Consider the following 18251-nt stretch of genomic DNA (forward strand, 5'->3'; position numbering starts at 1 on the left):
CAGATGTGCTGTGATAGATCCAGTGGATTTGATTTGGGGTTTTCTGCATCATTTTACACATTTTCACATTTGAAAAAAAGTTGTGTAAAGCCTTTTATGGCTCCAGAGGGAGCTGTGTGAAATCTGATAAATTGCCTAAAGTGATGTTACTTAATTATGACATCACTAAGACCGCGATTTGGGTTAAAATAACTCCGGATGTGCCGTAACTTAAAGCAGCAGTGGGTAGAAATGGAGCAAATATGATTCCAAAAAAAGTTAATTTTATAAAATGATCACTATATCCTGACAATAGTGCATGAGACAGGTAATCTGAAAAAAATCACGTGCAAGATTTCACAGATCAGAGGAAAACAACCAATCAGAGCCGAGCTGGAGCCTCGCCTTCTCTGAGCAGCTGTCAAATACTTAATTATACTTATATATTTAATAGTCTGTGCAATTCGTCTAATAGGCTCTTCCTGTGCAGACTTCTGCTGTGATTGAGTGTCTTTCATAATCATTCCTGACACTCACAATTACTTTAACCCACTTTAAATGTAATAATCTGTGTAATTCCTGCAGATTTATGATTATGTTGTGATGTATTGTCATTCTGCTCATCATCTTCACACCTCATCTTCTTTTATAGGCTATAGTAAATATGACAGCCACACCCTGCATAGGGAAAAATATATACAACACTGGCTACTTGAGTGACATTACAATGACTTACTTTATATTTAATATTCGGTTTAATATCGGCAATATTTCTGTGCCGATTAGTGATTTTGCTCTGATAGATCCAGTGGAATTGAATTAAAAATTTAGGCAAATTAAATGAGTCGTGCCAATGAGGGCATTTCTTTTGTGTTTAAGTCGCTAAAACAGCTTTTTTTTCTTCATTTAGGATTCTTCTTGAGTATTTTGCAAAGTCAGACTTGGGTGGTGGTGATGGGATATTCGATTTAATATCTGAAATATTTCTGTGCAGATTAGTGATTTTGCAGATAGATCCAGTGGAATTAAATATTTAGGCTAATTAAATGAGTCGTGCCAATGAAGGCATTTCTTTGTGTTTAAGTCACTAAAACAGCTTTTTTATGTCTTCATTAAGGGATTCTTCCTGAGTATTTTTGCAAAGTCAGACTTCGGTGGTGGTGATAGGATATTTGGTTCAATATCTGCAATATTTCTGTGCAGATTAGTGATTTTGCTCTGATAGATCCAGTGGAATTGAATGAAATATTTAAGCATAATTAAATGAGTCGTGCCAATGAAGGCATGTTTAAGTCACTAGAACAGCTTTTTTTTCCCTTCATTTCGGGATTCTTCCTGAGTATTTTTGCAAAGTCAGACTTAGTGTGATGGTGATGGTGATGGTGATGGTGATGGGAAAGAGGACGGACGCCCTTCAGCAGCTGCATCCGCGGACGTGAGCGCACCGCTGGAGGCAGTCGAGCTGCAGCACCCGGGTCCTGTTTGGAGGAACTCTGGCTGATGTTAGCGGCGGAGAGGAGGAGGAGGAGGAGGAGGAGGAGAGAGGTGGAGAGAGGGTTGCTGCTGCTGCTGCTTCGCTGCTGGGTGGGCATCATGACATGTGAGCGAAGTCTGCACAGATACAACAAATACCCAAAGTATGTCTGCGGCATCATGGGCGGGCCGCTGCTCTGAGGGACTTCACTCAGGTGAATGAGAGCAGCTGCACATTTCGTAGATTGTCTTCTCCACAGTGAGAGTGAGACCGACACGGCAGCTGTGCCTGGCTGCTTCAGTCTGGCTGGCAGGCGTCAAGGTGCAGCAGCAGCAGCAGAGGGAGAGGGAGAGGGAGAGGACAGGAGGAAGAGCCGCTGCTTTTTAATTAACTATCCGACACGAGACGCTGGCTGCCGCGCACAATAACGTGACGGCTTTTTACTGAGTGACCGCAGACGGGAGACACGCGGGAGAGGACACTATGTCGAGAGGAAAAGGTAAGGCATGCTCTCGTGCTAACAGGTAGACAGGCAGAGCGCGTCTCGTGCTGCTGCTGGATGTTGGCGCGCACTAGACGCGTGCTGCATGGATGGATAGAGGCAATCTGTAGGAATGTGCGACGGTCTTAAAAACACTGCACTGTCCAGCCCGTGTCTTGTCCTTATATATCTGTCCTGTCTGTCTCTGTGTCTGTGTCTGTGCCAACGAAATGTGTGACCCGTCAGATTATGTGACGCTGCAGGGTCAAATAGATTAAAAAAATGACTCAATGTGTGTGTGGTCACCTGTTCTGTGTGACCCTAGAAATACCATATGGGGGGGTGACACTATTATTACTAAAATTCAGGGAGCATATATAGGCCTAATGAAAAAAAAAAAAAAAAAAAAAACTTTTGCTGAAATCCCCAATCAGGTCACAGAATCTGTAGACACACATTCTGACATCTGCTCTATTTCTAGCATCAGGCAAATAAAATCAGAAAATAAACAGCCAGGATGAGGTTAAATCAGGAGAGGTAGAAGAAGAACTGAACAAAAGGATAATACAGAGGAGTTCAGTGCATTTCTAATAATAGCAGGCAGTTTTTTTTGTTTTTTTTCCATGCAGCTCATTTGATTGTTAATTGGATATGAGGTGGGGTGGGGGGGGGGGGGTGGGGGGGGGCAGTATACTGTTGACAGGACAGCATCAGCTCTGAGGTCTTCACATTTCTGTGCCATAAAAGGTTTATTGTTACTCATTCAAAAGATTATTTTGCTGCAAATATGGCACCTGCTTGCATTGTGGTATTTTAGGTAATTTGCCAAAAAAAATGCAGCACTCTGAAATGTATTTATTGTTAGGATTACCTCTGTGTATGAACAAACATCATGTTCAGACTGAAAGTCTTTCTTTTATTTTTAGACGGATTTTTTAAAAAACAACAACACATTAACACACATGTTTTGGTGTCAAGTTAATATAAAAACCTGACCATCATGCTGGTGGCAGCAGGGTGGCATTGTGACTAGTCAGGCCTTTCTTCAGCCTCGAGGTCCAGAGTTTATTTCCGTGTGTTGTTGTCATGCATGTCTGCCCTGCCGAAGAGCCTTTGAGCAAGTCACTGAATCTCTCCCAGCTTCGGGCTCACTGTTCTGTAGGCTATGTGGCGTTTATGCTCTGCCCTTTTCCACGAGGCGAGAGCGGAAAGAGAATCTCCCCGCAGGGATCAATACAATATCAAATCATTATTACTCTCAGTAGTGTCACAATAGAGAGGAGATTTTATTCAGTGTGGTTTGGGCTTTAAAATATTGCTGTCTCGGATTTAAAGTAACATTCTCACTAGATATGAGGGTGTAGTGACACACAAAGTGGAAAGTCTCTAAAATAGAATATGAATAATAAAATATTTCCCTTTCGACTGGAGGCTGATTCAAATAAAGTGCCTGAGATCAGGAGTTGCATTAACCCATTAAATCTCTACCTGGGTTCCTTAAATTTAGACAGGATGTATTTTCTGTATCTGCTCCCACATTTCATTGCAGCGATGTGTGCTACTTTCATTGAGTGAATTATTCCAAAGACACCATGTTTTTATGATTGCACCATTAAAATGAAATAGAACTATTCTGGGTTTCTGCAAAAAAAGTTGTGTAAAACCTTTTGTGGCTCCAGAGGGAGCTGTGTGAAATCTAATAAGTTGCCTCAAGTGACGTCACTTGAGTCAGCATTGGTCGGGGCTGAAGACTCCAAGTTTGAAAATAAATCTAGGGATGTGGAGTTAGAAAGAAGTGAGCTTATCAGACCTCTGTAGGCAGCTCCTCATCTATGCTCGAGACTAGCATCTTGAGGCTACATTATGCTCCTAGCCAACGTTTCCTCATACAACGGTTAGTATGATAGCTTACTTAATTAAAGTGCAACCGATGCAATCTATATAGAACTTCTAGCCGTAGCTAATTTGCGGACCTTTTCCTGGTTAGGCTTTTAAGAAAATACCACATCATACATAGAATCCAATAATATAACATTGTACATTACAATCAATTTACATATGTATGTTCCCAATCAATAATCAGTGATCACAGGTTTGGTTTAGTTCCAGCCAGTGTTTTCACCTTTTATACCTCATTTATCGTGCGTTTTCCAATGAATGTCCAGCCACACCAAGATGATACACTACATACCCAATATGTGTACTATCGTTCAACATACTTTTGTGTGAATAAACAGTAGTATGTATCTTTTCAGACATAGTGAGCAGTAATTTATGTCGTCACTTCCTGAGAGCCTCCTTGCTGGATGGAGACGTGTAACCATGGTAACCCGTGCCAACCTCATGTGACCAAAACGACGATTTGTGAGAGTCAAAGTCTGAACTAATTTAAAATATATATTACGCCTATAGCAAAGTGAAATTTTATATTTACAGTTAAATTAAAGTCTTATTGATGTTACAGAGCTGTTGGTCAACGTCTGTTATGAATGTTGTTGTCACTACTGCATTGTATTGTGGGATGTTCAGATCGCCGTAGTGTCCAGCGTTACATACTATAATATTTCACCGGAAATAGTATGCAATTTGCGTGCTATTGGTTTTATACTAAGGTTTCAGACATACTAAAAAATCTCAGATACTGTTTTATTGTACTAAATAGCATGTTAGTATGGAATTTCAGAAGCAACCATTGACCTTTTCATTGCCATTCTATTGCTAGGGCAACAACTTTGGTCCAAGTTTACTTCCTGTCAGCTACTGCATTAAGAAACATTGCACCAGGAAATACAAAGGGGTCCATTTAGTCTATAGGAGTGCAGTGGTTTTCTTTTAAGAAACTATGGCAATGCCGCAAGAATTTGAAATAGAGTTATGAGGATTTGAACAAAGACTGGCAACACAGCAGATTCAACATGAGGCATATGCCAATGAAAGGGTTAATAAAAGACCCTGCTCATGATACAAATATGAAAGGGGATAAATATAAAAACACCAGACACTGAAGATCATTTTCATTCTGTAACTGAGGGACCGATGTTTTGTACATGTTTTTACATAAGAGTGTCAGGTGCAGCCTCTAAGGTCACCAAGAGTTTGTTCCACTCTAGAAATCAAGCAAATACTGGTATTTTTAGTGGATAATCTCACAAGACAAATTAGATTCTCTGACTGCATGGGAAATCATTTTTTATTTCCCAACAGCTGCAACTGGATGTCATCTCCAGTTAATCTTAATTATATTGCATTGAGCCTCACCGTAAAATTCACTCGCTAATGGAAACTGCGAGGCCTTACATTATTTCAGCCCAGCTCTATAAAATCACGTGAACCCTGTGATGCTCCAGCAGGCCGGTGGCAGATTGAGAGCAATGTGAAGTATGTGTGGGTTTACTGGTACTGCATTCATATCTCACACATGCAGTGAATCTGTTTTCATTAAACGTCGCTTGACCTCAGCTCACAGTAAGACTCGTGAAGTAGAGCGGTTCTAACGGAAGCATTGTTCTTTAAAGTCCCGCCAACATTGAGCGGACTTTTTAATTTCACGACTTTCACTTACGTATGCAGATCTTATCTTTGTCATTTTCAATTATAAGAGGGCTGCAAGGGATTCTACACTTCTTGATTCTAATTCAACGGTTCTCTCTTGACTCACTTGAGAGCTAAATCTGCACCATTATCACGGTTAGGGACTGTGATATAAAAGGCAAGGATTAATATATGAGTGCTGTATATATTATTTCATCATTAAAGTATGACAACCAGCATTTATGGGCTATGAGCTTTACAGTTTGTTGTGCCTTTTCTCAGCATTTGCAGAAACGATGGCATTGTGCCCAGATTCACTGACTGCCTATTAAAACAGAAGAGAACCCCCCAGTTTTAATCATCCAAATATTGGAAGATCATTTTGAGCAATAAGGATTTATTAATAATGATCAGGAATTATGAGGGCTCTGCTGTGGAATGCTTCAGTCCTCAAAATAAAGCAGGTGTGACTCAAAATGTAGGCTTAGCGGTGTTGCTCGGGATGGCAATTCAAGTCACGTCAATTTTATTTCTATAGCGCCAAATCACAACAGAAGTTATTTCATGACACTTTACATGTAGAGCAGGTCAAGACCACACTCTTAAATTTACAGAGAGGTTTGTATGATATCTTACGAAATGCTATTCCTCATCTTTCATGCATTTTCCTACGAATGTCCAGCAATATGTGTCAAAATCGGCTCGTTACATACATGCAGTCTTTTCAAAATAAACTTCCGTCTTGACAGGAAACAACTTGGTTAGGTTTAGGCTACAACACCACGTGGTTAAGTTTAGAAAAAGATGGTGGTTTGGGTTAAAATAACTATGGAGTTAGCGTCACTTAAGTACGTAAGTTACGTCACAAATAAGTCAACATTAGGCTTAAAATAACTATGGAATTGGCTTAAATTAAGTTCGGAAATTATGTGACAAAATAAATCAACGTTGACTCTAGTTTCACACGGGATACGAACAGCGGTCTCCTGGGTGAAAGTCCGGAGTTAAAAGTTGTTCAACACCTTGGTTATGACCAAATACCTGCAAAACGAATTCCCATCAGCCTCAGATGTACTTTTTGTTTATTAGTTTGCACATTAGTATGATAACATGCTAAACTAAGATGATGAACAATGTTAAACAATAACATCAGCATGTTAGCATTGCCATTGTGAGCCACCACTGTAACTCAACCTCACAGAGCTGCTATGGGTGATTCCTATAGTCTTGTTGAACACACATTCAGTGATGCCAATTGGCGATCAGCCATTTTACTGACTGTTTTTTGTCTAATTTGACTTTCTGTGAAGAAATACAGATGCTCAATTCTAGCTGTGCTCTGCTTCTCATTCAATTATTTTCACACCTGCGTACATCTAAGTCTTTTTATTGGCTGCTGATCAGTTACTTTTAATGGGACCCATAATTTAACTCGCTGGTGTGGGGATTCAAACCATAGACTCTTTAGTTACATGGCTGTTTCTCTCTCCGTGAGGCTACTTCCACCCCATTCCCGCAGCGGCTTGAAGCCACACAGGTCTTGTGCTGCCAAATCTCTTTAAGAACTTTTGCTTTTCTAATCATCCTCAGTCATGTTCGTCATCCTCCCCTCCCCAGAGTCTTAACTGATCCCTACTGTTTGTCCTCCCTAAAGATTTCATGAACCATTCCAGCGCTCAGTGTGAGATATCGCACCTCTGAGCATTTTTTTATTCGTCATATTTGTGAAATTGGATCAGTCTGAAGGGGTGTTTTTTTCATTTGCTGTCCAAATAAAATAAATGGTAGCCTACCTGCTGTTTTGCTGAGATTCAGCATCAAGCTAAAAATAGAGCTGAAGGATGCTGATGAACAGTCTCTCTATTTTTCTCTCTGCTTCCTCCTCTTTCTCTGTCAAGGTGAATAGTGAATGCTGAATGCAGTATTTTAGTATTGAATCTGTCACGTTTGTCATGTTGTAACAGGGAATAGACTGCTGGCACATTTTCTGCAAAAACGATTTTATTTGAAGCTGTCAGTGATGGTCCAAACCCAGTTCATATCACTCAGTTTAAGACATGATACATACTTTTATAAACTCTATTATACAGCAGCGGCTTGCTGTGTGTTGGGTTGTCGTCCTGGCAAATAGTCCCCAGACAGCCTGCTCAACAAGCAGCACCACAATGTTCTCTAAATCCTACAGAGGCGTGTGCTAATGCATTCAGCCTGTGACCTCTGTTATCTTATTTGATCATACAAAACAGTGCTAATTTAAATTTAATACGTGTTTGTCATGGGGAAGCACACTGGGCCCATGTCGGGGAGCAGCTACTCGCAATGCACACAGCAGCTGGCCCGCTGCTATTTGAGGTCGGAGACAAGACGGTGGCAGGGGACCGTCTCACCTGGAGCCGGGCACCAGTCGACTTGTTGTTTGTCACGGCCTAAATGTCTTGACGTCACAATGGTGTCTGAATACAAAGGGGAAGGCAGAAACAGCGTTTTCTGTCTCGCCTTTAGTGAATCACAGATTTCTGGCTGTGAAAAAGCTCTCAGACTCTCTAAATGGGCTTTTTAAAGGTGCTCTCACTCAGCTCTTTAATGCTAGACTGTTAGCAAAGACATTTTGTTTAAAATCTACTAGTGTGGTGCAAATGTTTTAGAAGGTTCATATCATTTTGGGTTTTCGGCTAGTTTACATTGATGATTGATTGGAAGCACCTGCCAGAGAGCATCCAGTTGAATTCACTCATTCAAATTGTTGTAAAATTACTTTTTTTAAAGATGCTCTATACGATATCCAGAGCATTAATATAGCAGCAAACAACTATTTGCTATGTAAAGATATAGAGGAATAATGTCTACCTGAGCAGATAATGTCACTCTCCCTCAGTGTGTGTTGTGATCCAAGTTTCTCTGTGCTTTGTTTACATAGCCGGGCTGGCCCTGCCACAAGTTCCTTTTAGTGCATGTGAGCGTGCCCCACTGGCTAGCTCACGGCCACCGCTCTGCACTGCTCTCATACGGCTGTTACAGCAGTTTTGCCTTCTCAAATGTGCCAGTTTTCTTTATGACAGTAAACTGAATATCTTTAGGGTTTAGACAGTTTGTCAGACAAGACAAGCAATTTTAATATGTTATATCAAACATTTTATTGGCTGTTCGAGAAAATAATAGCCAGATTAATCAATAATGGAAATAATCATTAGTAGCGCAAAATACTATAAGCGATCAGACTAAAGCCTTGGTCATGCTGGACATGAGCTGATGCGGAATCATGACGAGGAAATGTTTGGATCTTTTATACTCTCTGCGGGTTTCTCCTTGCGGAAAACCAATATTCTCCAAAACTGTAGGGGTCAGTGTATCAAAAACTCATGTCTACCGCATGGTTTCAGCATGGTTTCTAGGCGAAAACCTGCCACATGACACCTGCGTGTCTGATGGTGTGATGTCACTTTGGCAATGCGGACAATCTCAAACCTAGCAGATCTGTCAAGCATAAATCAAGCATGAGGATGTCGAGGATAACCATTGTTTTTTTTCGACAGGCAATTTCACAAAGGTTTAGGCTACAAAGGTTTGGTTCATTGTTATGGTTTTATGGCCCACTGCTTTACTGTTTTGGGTCACTCTCGACACTCTCATAGGGTCATTTTGGCAGCTGTTTTTAGTAAGAGAGATGGACATTTTTACCCAAGAGGTGGCGGAGACCAAAAACAGAGCTAAAACAGGAGTGAATATTGGACACACATTCGCTAGGTGGCCAGAAACTCCACTCTAAATGTCTGTGTCTAAATGTTGTCCTTGAGGGAAGATAAAAAAATAATAGAATTAATTGGAAAAACATCAGTGCATAGCTTCCAAGCCATCTGGTTTCCTCACCCTCCCAAATTCATAATCAAATACTTAAATCATGTATGAAAATTATAGTTGGGGTTTGTGATCCCCTCACCAGTAAGCTGTAATTAAGTGATTGCTTCTTCAACCCAGTGTTTATCCAATTTAAAATCATAAGAGCATGGAGTTCATAATGTAACCCCTTCACATGGAGTCCTCCACAGGCTGGACATGCAGTACTATATGTGGACATCGCTGCATCGACAGAAGGGGAGAGTGTGCAGCTAGTAACGGTGATTATCACCTAGTCGTGGCGTAGGCAGTCCATTAACAGTCGATGCGAGCGCTGATCTGCGTAGCTGCAGTGCAGATAAATAGCATCCAGGGGGATAATGTCTGGAAGGTGAAGCTGTGACCGTTTCAACATTTTTGAGGATGAATCAATCTCCACGATGTCTCTCATTGGCTGTAGAGATTGATTTTAACTTTGTGCTGAAATGAGGTTTAATTAAATTAGGGGACAGGCTATTTATAGCTACTTCCAGCTCACAGCGGACCAGGCAGACTTCTGCCAACTTTATTGTTAACCTTTTTTGAACCACAGGATGTTCAGTGTGGCATTAACAGACACAGAATCTTTTTCCATCTCTCCTTGTTGATTTCCGTACATCATGTCTAGTCAAGTCCTTGTAATTTTCATCTTTACTGGGGCATGTTGCATGTCGGCACTTCTCATTTCCTCCCCCCTCTCCACGCGGAGAAGAAACACATTATTAGATTTCCTCTTGACGTGGCAGATATCACAGTCTGATGTTGTGGCTCGTCCAATATTCACTCAGAAGTGGTTTGCATCATCATCAGAGAGCCCTCCTGCGCTTCCTCTCTGCGTGACAGCAGCCGTTGCCATCGCCTATGACCCGGTGGCTCATTTGGGTGCCGTTAGTTGCTCAGAGTTCCTTGAATATGAAATGCTGCTAATTACAAAATGTGGATATTGGCACTCTCATACCTTCAGACCATCTGGGTTGGAGAGAAGAGAGGGGCAATGAGAGATGAAACTCCGGCAAGAAGAAATTCCTTGAGGATGGTAGCAACTGATCAAAAGCAGATTCCTGCTATGAGGTTGTCCTTAGTGCTGAGGGCTTGCTCATTATCCTGAAAACCCTGACCACTTTATGAGGACCTTCTTCAAACTCACGTTGAAGCAATTTCACATTAAAATCTGGAATACTTTACTTTTTGTCTTGCATACATACATATTACAAGCATATAAACCTTGTGGTAGGAGGACTGAGTTGGTAACAGTGGACTGTTTTTGGCTGAAATTAATCTATTGGTCCGGAATTGGTCTGTAATTCGTATGAATTCCACAAAATAAATTTGTATGTTATCCATGTAATCATGAACCAGGATGTATGAAGAGCAACATACACCGTGTAGGGGAGGAGGTCGGGGTGGATGCGTTGGTCAAAGAACACCGGACTTTTGCCCAGGAGGCCGATGTTCATACCCCGTGTGAAACCAGAAGTCAACATTGATTTATTTGTCATGTAACTGTTATTTTAACCCAAAGCATGATCTTTTCCTAAACGTAATCAAGCAGTTTTGTTGCCTAAACCCAACCAAGCCAATCTTTTCCTAAACCTAACTAAGTAGTTTCGTTGCCTAAACCTAACCAAGTTGTTTCCTGTGGAGACGGAAGTTTATTTTGAAAAGACTGCAGCAGAAATTGACACGTGCGTCACATGTTGCTGGACATTCGTAGGAAAACGCGCGAAAAATGAGGAATAACTTTTCGTGAGATATCATACAAACTGTTGTGTGAGGATACGTTGCCTATTGGCACGACTTCATTTGTCAGTGAATTCCAAAATGGTTACAAATGAAAGTCATCGGATTTGCCACGTCTGTCAGTGTGTTTCTATCAACATATTTTTATGTGCATTTTCAATTTGTGCATTAAAAAAAATTGCAAAAAAGATTTTTATGTTTAGCTTAGGTGGGAACTTTGTATATCAATAAAAACAAAATGCGACAAAGTGCAATGAAAACAGACTTAGCGAATAAATCACTGAAGCATCCGCTAAACGGACAAAAAACATCTGATGTGTGGAGCGATGGGGAGTCTTCAAGGTGCAGTAATTATTGACCAACCTGTCCCTTTTTTTTACACACTACTGTGCTTCAGTACATTTTTTAGGTAGTTGTACTTGACTTTAATATTTCCACACTAGAGGATTTTTTAACTATATTTATGCCACTTTGAGATACAGGTACAATTATGAATGCGTATGCATATATCCTGTGAGATTTGTGGAAATTATGCCCTTCTGTGAAAGACACCTGCAAGATGAATTAAACTGCAATTAAAGCCAGCTGCATGTTGAAACCCCCAGATGATCAGACCCAGTATAAGTGAACCAGCGGCCATGTTTGCCAACCCTCCCGATTTTCCCAGGAGACTCCCATTTTTCATTGCCCACTCCCGGTTTTAATATTTCATAACATTGAACAATTCAGCAAATACTTGAGTTTAACTTGGTATAAAAGTGGGGTTTAGATATATTTCCAACTCCCTCTCTGTACAGCTGGAGGCAGTTGTGCAATCCAAGGCTGGAATGTTCTTCTTCTTGATCTTCTTAGGATGATTTGAGTACTCGAGGCAAATATACGTAATAGAAGATAGAAAGATGAATGTGTTCAATTATAAATCTTTCAGGAGCTGCAGTTGAGCTATTTCTCACTCGTCTCCCAGAGTTACCAACCTGAATCCATAACTTCACAGCATCTTCAACAGCTGCCAATAGAAAACAAATTACCCTTTATATCACAGCCCTACAGGTTAACGTGTCTGTATTGAATTTCCCGTAAATCATATGTATTTAGTGTGTGAATTACACTGACAAATCAATGGAAAATACCGTATAGATTCATAAATTATAAGGATTTATTTCAGCAGGATAACCTGAGACAGAGAGAGTGAGAGATTTTCTCGCATTGTGAATGTCATATAACGTATGACTCATGCAGGATGGAAGAGGTTAACATTCACTTAGAAGAAAGATAACTTGATTAAGCTTATTCATCCATAAATGCAGACACATCTGCAGCAAATTGTCACCACAGGCATAGCTGGATATTGAACATAAACAAAAAACACCTTCACACAGGAAAATAAAATATAAATAAAATCTGTCTACAGATTTCTATACAATAACTGTTGCCCAGAAAGTAATAGATAGATTTAATATAGATTCCTCTAACAGCAGCTGTGCAGTATCTGCCTGCCTCCCTCCTTTTGTTTGTAATACTAGACCAGGGAAATTTCTTTGATTATAGGTGCTTTCACAAGACAACATTTATTCCATTTTAATCGAACTCTGGTCCTTTGTGAATGTAGTAATCGTACTTTGGTGCAGACCAAAACAACTGGTCCGAAACTGTTTGTGGAGGCGAATCCTAGTGTGGTTCGATTGCAGTGAGAACATAAGCTGACCCAATTGCAGGAAGTGAATCAAAACGTAGGGGATTATGGGCACGGGCATTTGTTGAGATGGACACAGGTTAACAACAGGTAAACATGAGTGGGAGAGGACTGACCTGGACTTAGTCCGATGTTTGCTTGACATTTGGGCCAAAGGGAACATACATAATATGCTATATAAAGTCAACAAAAATTCTGAAATTTTATAAAGTTAAACTAAAGAGATAAACTGGAGGAGAAGTTCACTCTGATTCGGACTAGCCAAACAGACTATGGTGAAAGTGCCCTAATGCCAGCTACACACTACACGAGAATCAAGCCGATTTTGGGCCCGATTCCTCCCTCCCAACGATCGTCAGCAAAGCCCCGATTTTTTGACGGTTCTAAAGATTTTCTTTCCAGATATTCCTGTGGTGTGAGGTATGTTAAGAGTGAATTTTATTTCCCCCGATCGGCTCGGAAGTCCATCCTGGCCGCACCGATCTCAAATCGTAAATAATGAACATGTTCAATATTTATATACGACTATACGCATATTCTGTTGGGTGTGGGGAACCCCGAGGACAGCCGATGATGCAGTCACGTGGGATAGCCAATTGAGAACTAAACTGACTGAAGCGGAAGGACCGTCGTCCACTATGTTTGTTTACACTAAAGTCACGTTTTGATCGCGAGAGATTTGGCGAGACTTCCTTTTTTTTTTAGTCGGGACTCTTGTTGCTCATGAATGGAATCTGTTAGTGTGTGGTGTGCTGCTGTTTTGGCCAAATTGTTACTCACCACACACTATAGGAATAAAACTTAAATTTATCATAATGTGTCGTTATGTGTGGGGTCTCTCACATTTTTAACATCTGTTAAGATTTGAAAAATCTTTTAGTGTGGGCCAGCCTTAAGGCACAATATGGCTCTCTGGTTTTGTAGCTAAAATGAACAACTCAGCATAGTTTCATCAAAGGTGCCTTTAAACAACTCAAAATATTCTATAGTTAAAATGAGAAAGAACGGGACACTGTGGGGTTTACTGACCATCAACAGCCACCATAACGTTAGCCCTGGTGACTGCACAGAGCTCTCTCTAGAAGTCCTGTCCTCGCTGTGAAGCTCCAGTGTTCACACACCTGAACTAAACCTGGTGAGTCCTGAATGTAGGCTTTAGCTTCAAATTAATAAGAGACCAAAATTATATGGCAAAAAAATCTCGTCTATGCCTTTTTACCAAATAGCATTTTCAGGGACTATGCTCACAGTCTACTGTAGTTGACACAGACCATTAAGACTAGGCCATCCATCCCACTCTTACATTAAAAGTCAAACGTTTAACCCAGTGGTGTCCTGTGACACACATACTGTATGTAGCACTGCAGCCGCGATTGTGTAGTAAAGCTAGATATTCATACCTGTAAGCGAGGGACAGATAGAAGGGGTATAACCCGTGATTGCAATGGAGCTGCTCCAATAATGGATGCTGTCAGCACACCGTCTCAACCCGGCTGCAGACTTCTGTGTAAACACTGCTGGGAGTGGATAATGGAAAGAAAGAGATGAAAGAGGGAAGACATGAATCACAAACAACCTTGTGTTGTCTTGCTCTGAAGCAAAGCTTTTTAGATACTTCCACACAGCTTTTCTTTGAACAGAGCCCAGTGAAGTGCTGGGCTTCTCCCCCGTCTCTTCCTCACTCCTGTTAGTTTCCATAAGTTGAACGTTTGGATTCAAAAGGAAAGCTGTTTTGTTTTTTTGCATGCTTTAATTTTGCAGACAAAAGCAATTTGATCAAAGTAACTGATGAATCCCCAGTAGCTGTTTTGGGTAGGCGATTCTGTTGAACACTGTGAAACCAAATTTAAGCATGTCTAATTAGTGAGAAGGACTGGAACATCCTGATATCTAATTAATAAATTGCAGACTGGTATTCTCCTTGATACTTTGCTAATTCTTTGTGAAACCTATATTAACCTATTAATACAGCACAAAATATTTCCATAACACATTATGGAAATCTAGTCTTATATAATTTTGCTTTAATTGTTAATCAATTCGGGTTGAAAAGGCATGAACGTGAGCACACAAATACTTGTTATGACTGAGAAAGCTCCACTATATCTGTCTCTGCATGTAATTATACCAAAGTGCATGAAAAGGCAAACAAATGTGTATGCCTCATGTCAGCCAAAGTCCATTGTTCAAAGTAATTACTGTATAACCAAGTTTAAAGGAACAGGTGTAACATTTCAGGGGAGCATTTGGCATAAATGGAATATAATATTCATAACTATGTTTTCATTAGTGTATAATCCTGAAACTAAGAGAAAATGAGCCTACTTCTCACTTGATTTATTACCTCAGTAAACATTGTAAACATGAGTTTATGGTCTCAATCGCTCGTTTCAAGTCTTCTTCAATACAGCATGATGTTCATTTAGTAAATTATGGTCCCATTTAGAGTCAAATAGACCATAAAGCAGGGTATGCTTTAAGACGTGGCTACCTTGTGATTGACAGGTTGCTATTATGGCGTTGTCCGATCTGGGTGTTGTTCATGTTTTCGTCTTACAACTTTAACCCTTTCACAGTGTGTTTTCAGTTCATGAAAATTAATTTGTAACATTTTGGTCAGCTAAAAATGTCTTATTCAGTGTTTGGTTGTACTTAGCTCCAGCCTCTCGTGTCACTTCTGGTTGCAAATAACCAAGAAGGCTATTAGTCTTCTGGTCCTATGCATTGACATGAGATATAATTCGACATATCCTACATTAACATACACATTGTGTTTTGAAAGTGTGAATATTTGAAATACTTATTGACACAGTGTAATTTCTTTGTTTGTTTTAAAACAAACACTTGACTTATCTGGTTCAGCCTTTCACACAGAGCTTTAATTTTGTAAGTGAGAATTATTAAACACCATGTACATTGCTAAACCTAATTTGCTTGGGACTACAATCAAATTACAGCAATACTGATTTCCACTATGCTGCCTCGTGAAACAACCATGAGCCTTGTTCTGAGATGCATGTATACGGTATATATGAAGGAGCACTCTCCTCTCACCAACTGAATCCACATGCCGACTTACAGTGATTGGCTAGTAGATGTGAAAACGGGGTACATCTTCTCACTATTGACAAAATGTCCTAGTCCTTATTCCTGCTTCAAGCAGGATTGTCTACTCAAGACTTGTACTCCTGCTGTTTGTGTGATCATAATCTGTAGTTCTTTCAAGCATTCAGTCAGTATCCGTAGGGATATAGTGTTCTGTGATGCTCTGCAGGGAGCTACAGCAATCATTTCCATTACCCGGTGGGGTGATAGATGCTTTGGTGTGAGGCTTCAGCCATACAGGCAATTGGTTAGATTTCTTATACCTAGAGCTCCAGGAGTAACATCCACAACACGTGTCTGTTCCAGCAGTGAATGCATTAGATCAAAAACAGTAGCCTACTTTAAGATCACTTGGAAGACCTCCTAAGGTGACTGACAGTGTATCCTCTCAACAAAATCAAATCTCATGATGGAGAGAGGTGTTTGGGAGTTGTCGAGAGCTGCAGCTGGCTTGGCATGGATGAACTGTGAGTGTTTTTATTTCTCAAAGTAGTTCCCTTCCTTTGCTCACGCTGTGCACCCTATCAGCTCCCCTCTGCATGTGCTTTCTGTGCACACAGGAGCTCTCGACACTGTGGCACACAGGAACACCTTTGTCTGTCCGTATGCCTCCTCAGCATGCCTCTTTCAAATCCTCAAGACAGTCAAGTAGAAAGCACAGCTGAGAGTGACGGGTACAATATTAGATGCTTAACACCAGGCAGAAATTTGCAGTAGTAATAACCCAGTGTTACTTCCAAGGCCATTATTGCCATTTTATACGAAGCCTACATTATTTTGAGGGGTTACAGGTAAGCAATAGGAATATGTGTGAATTTATGTTATTTGCTCACTCTATAGAATAAAACAGAACTGTATTTAACCATTCCCTTCTGTATTTCTCTTCTTTTTTGCCAGTGGATTATACTCGTAGGTTGCCATTTTTTAAATCTTGCGCCTCTGTCAGATGTATCGTAGTGTGCTACAATATGCCTGTCGTTAGTCAGGACCAATGAGACAGTCAGGCTGAGGAATGATAGATCAGGAGGGCTTACTTAAGGTTTTTAAGTTAAAGTTCTGTCTCATACAAATCACCCTGTCTTAATCTTGGATCTATAATAAGACCTGTATACGGCATCGCTGCTCAGCCTTGCTTCCAATTTTTTCCAGTGGCCACTTGCATATCCCAGAAGTAATCCCGAAAGCTAGAAAACCTTTTTGGTGTATGCGCCAGGCGAGCAATTCTCATTGGACTGAATAGGCACCATCTTGGGGTCCGGTATCCAGTTCTTATATTACATCCATGGTCTTAATAACCTGTAATATTTCTGCCCTATAGATTTGCACTGAATATATTCTTAAAAATATGGAACAAAGCGCGTCCTTATTAGTTCAATATGGAACACGTCTTTTAGTTTCCAATTACGGGATGATTCCTTATTGTACGGGACGCTTGGCAACCCTATCATCAACTGAAAGCTGACTTTTTATGGGGACATGCAGTTTAGCTTCAGTCTTGTAGTGTGACATAACATATACCATGCCATAAATGTCAAAACATCTTAACAGAGTTCTCCTCTTAAAGTGAGTCAGCTTGAAAAATCAGCACGAGAAAGCGTTGTTAACTCATAATGCTGACGTTAGCTTAATTAGCTAACTAGCTACAGCTGATAAGATCATAGACTGTATGTAAGAAGTGGACATAGTCACCGTGATGTCACCCATTGGTTTGTGGACTGCCGTTTTAAAGCCTCGAGTTCAACATTTCGGAAATCGCTATTTTGGTATTTGGCCATCGCCATGTTTTTTTTTTTTTTTAAACCAGAAGTGACACGAGAGGATGAAGCTAAGTACAACCAAACGCTGAATAAGACATTGTCAGGTGACCATAAAGGTTTTAATTAACTTTCTTGAACTGAAAACACTGTGAAAGGGTTAAAGTTGTACGACGAAAATGCGGACAAAATCCAGACTGGACAACGCCGCGGTAGCCACGCCCTAAAGCATACCCTGCTTTATGGTGTGTTTGACTCTAAATGGGACCATAATTTACTAAATGAACATCATGCTGTGTTGAAGAAGACTTGAAACTAGCGATTGAGACCATAAACTCATGTTTACAATGTTTACTGAGTTAATAAATCAAGTGAGAAGTAGGCTCATTTTCTCATAGACTTCTATACAATCAGACTTCAAGTCGCCGCTGGCTGGTCAATAGAAAGAATGCAAGGTTAAGGCACTTACGTATTGGCTTCACTTTTCAAACCCCGGAGGTCGCCCACTGGATAAAATCAAGGAACCACTCTTGAAATTACAATAAATGAATTACAGTCCAGAGATCACTGAGATGGGTGTGATGATATTCCTCCAGCTCACTGTGTACTTCATGCTGAGTG

At 40.5% G+C, this 18251-nt stretch overlaps 1 protein-coding gene across 2 annotated transcripts in view; it reads left to right on the plus strand.

Annotated features, from left to right (window-relative positions):
* Window positions 1-1376: 1376 nt before the first annotated feature.
* Window positions 1377-18251, plus strand: part of pitpnm3 (PITPNM family member 3) — a 106280-nt gene continuing 89405 nt past the window's right edge. For both annotated transcript variants that reach the window (XM_037775637.1, XM_037775638.1), the window contains exon 1: window positions 1377-1952. In XM_037775637.1, coding sequence (XP_037631565.1) covers window positions 1937-1952 — 16 coding nt within the window. In that variant the 5' untranslated portion in view covers window positions 1377-1936. The remainder of the gene's footprint in view (window positions 1953-18251) is intronic.

The sequence above is a fragment of the Sebastes umbrosus genome, chromosome 7 (genome assembly GCF_015220745.1).
Source record: "Sebastes umbrosus isolate fSebUmb1 chromosome 7, fSebUmb1.pri, whole genome shotgun sequence".
Classification (NCBI taxonomy): Eukaryota; Metazoa; Chordata; class Actinopteri; order Perciformes; family Sebastidae; genus Sebastes; species Sebastes umbrosus.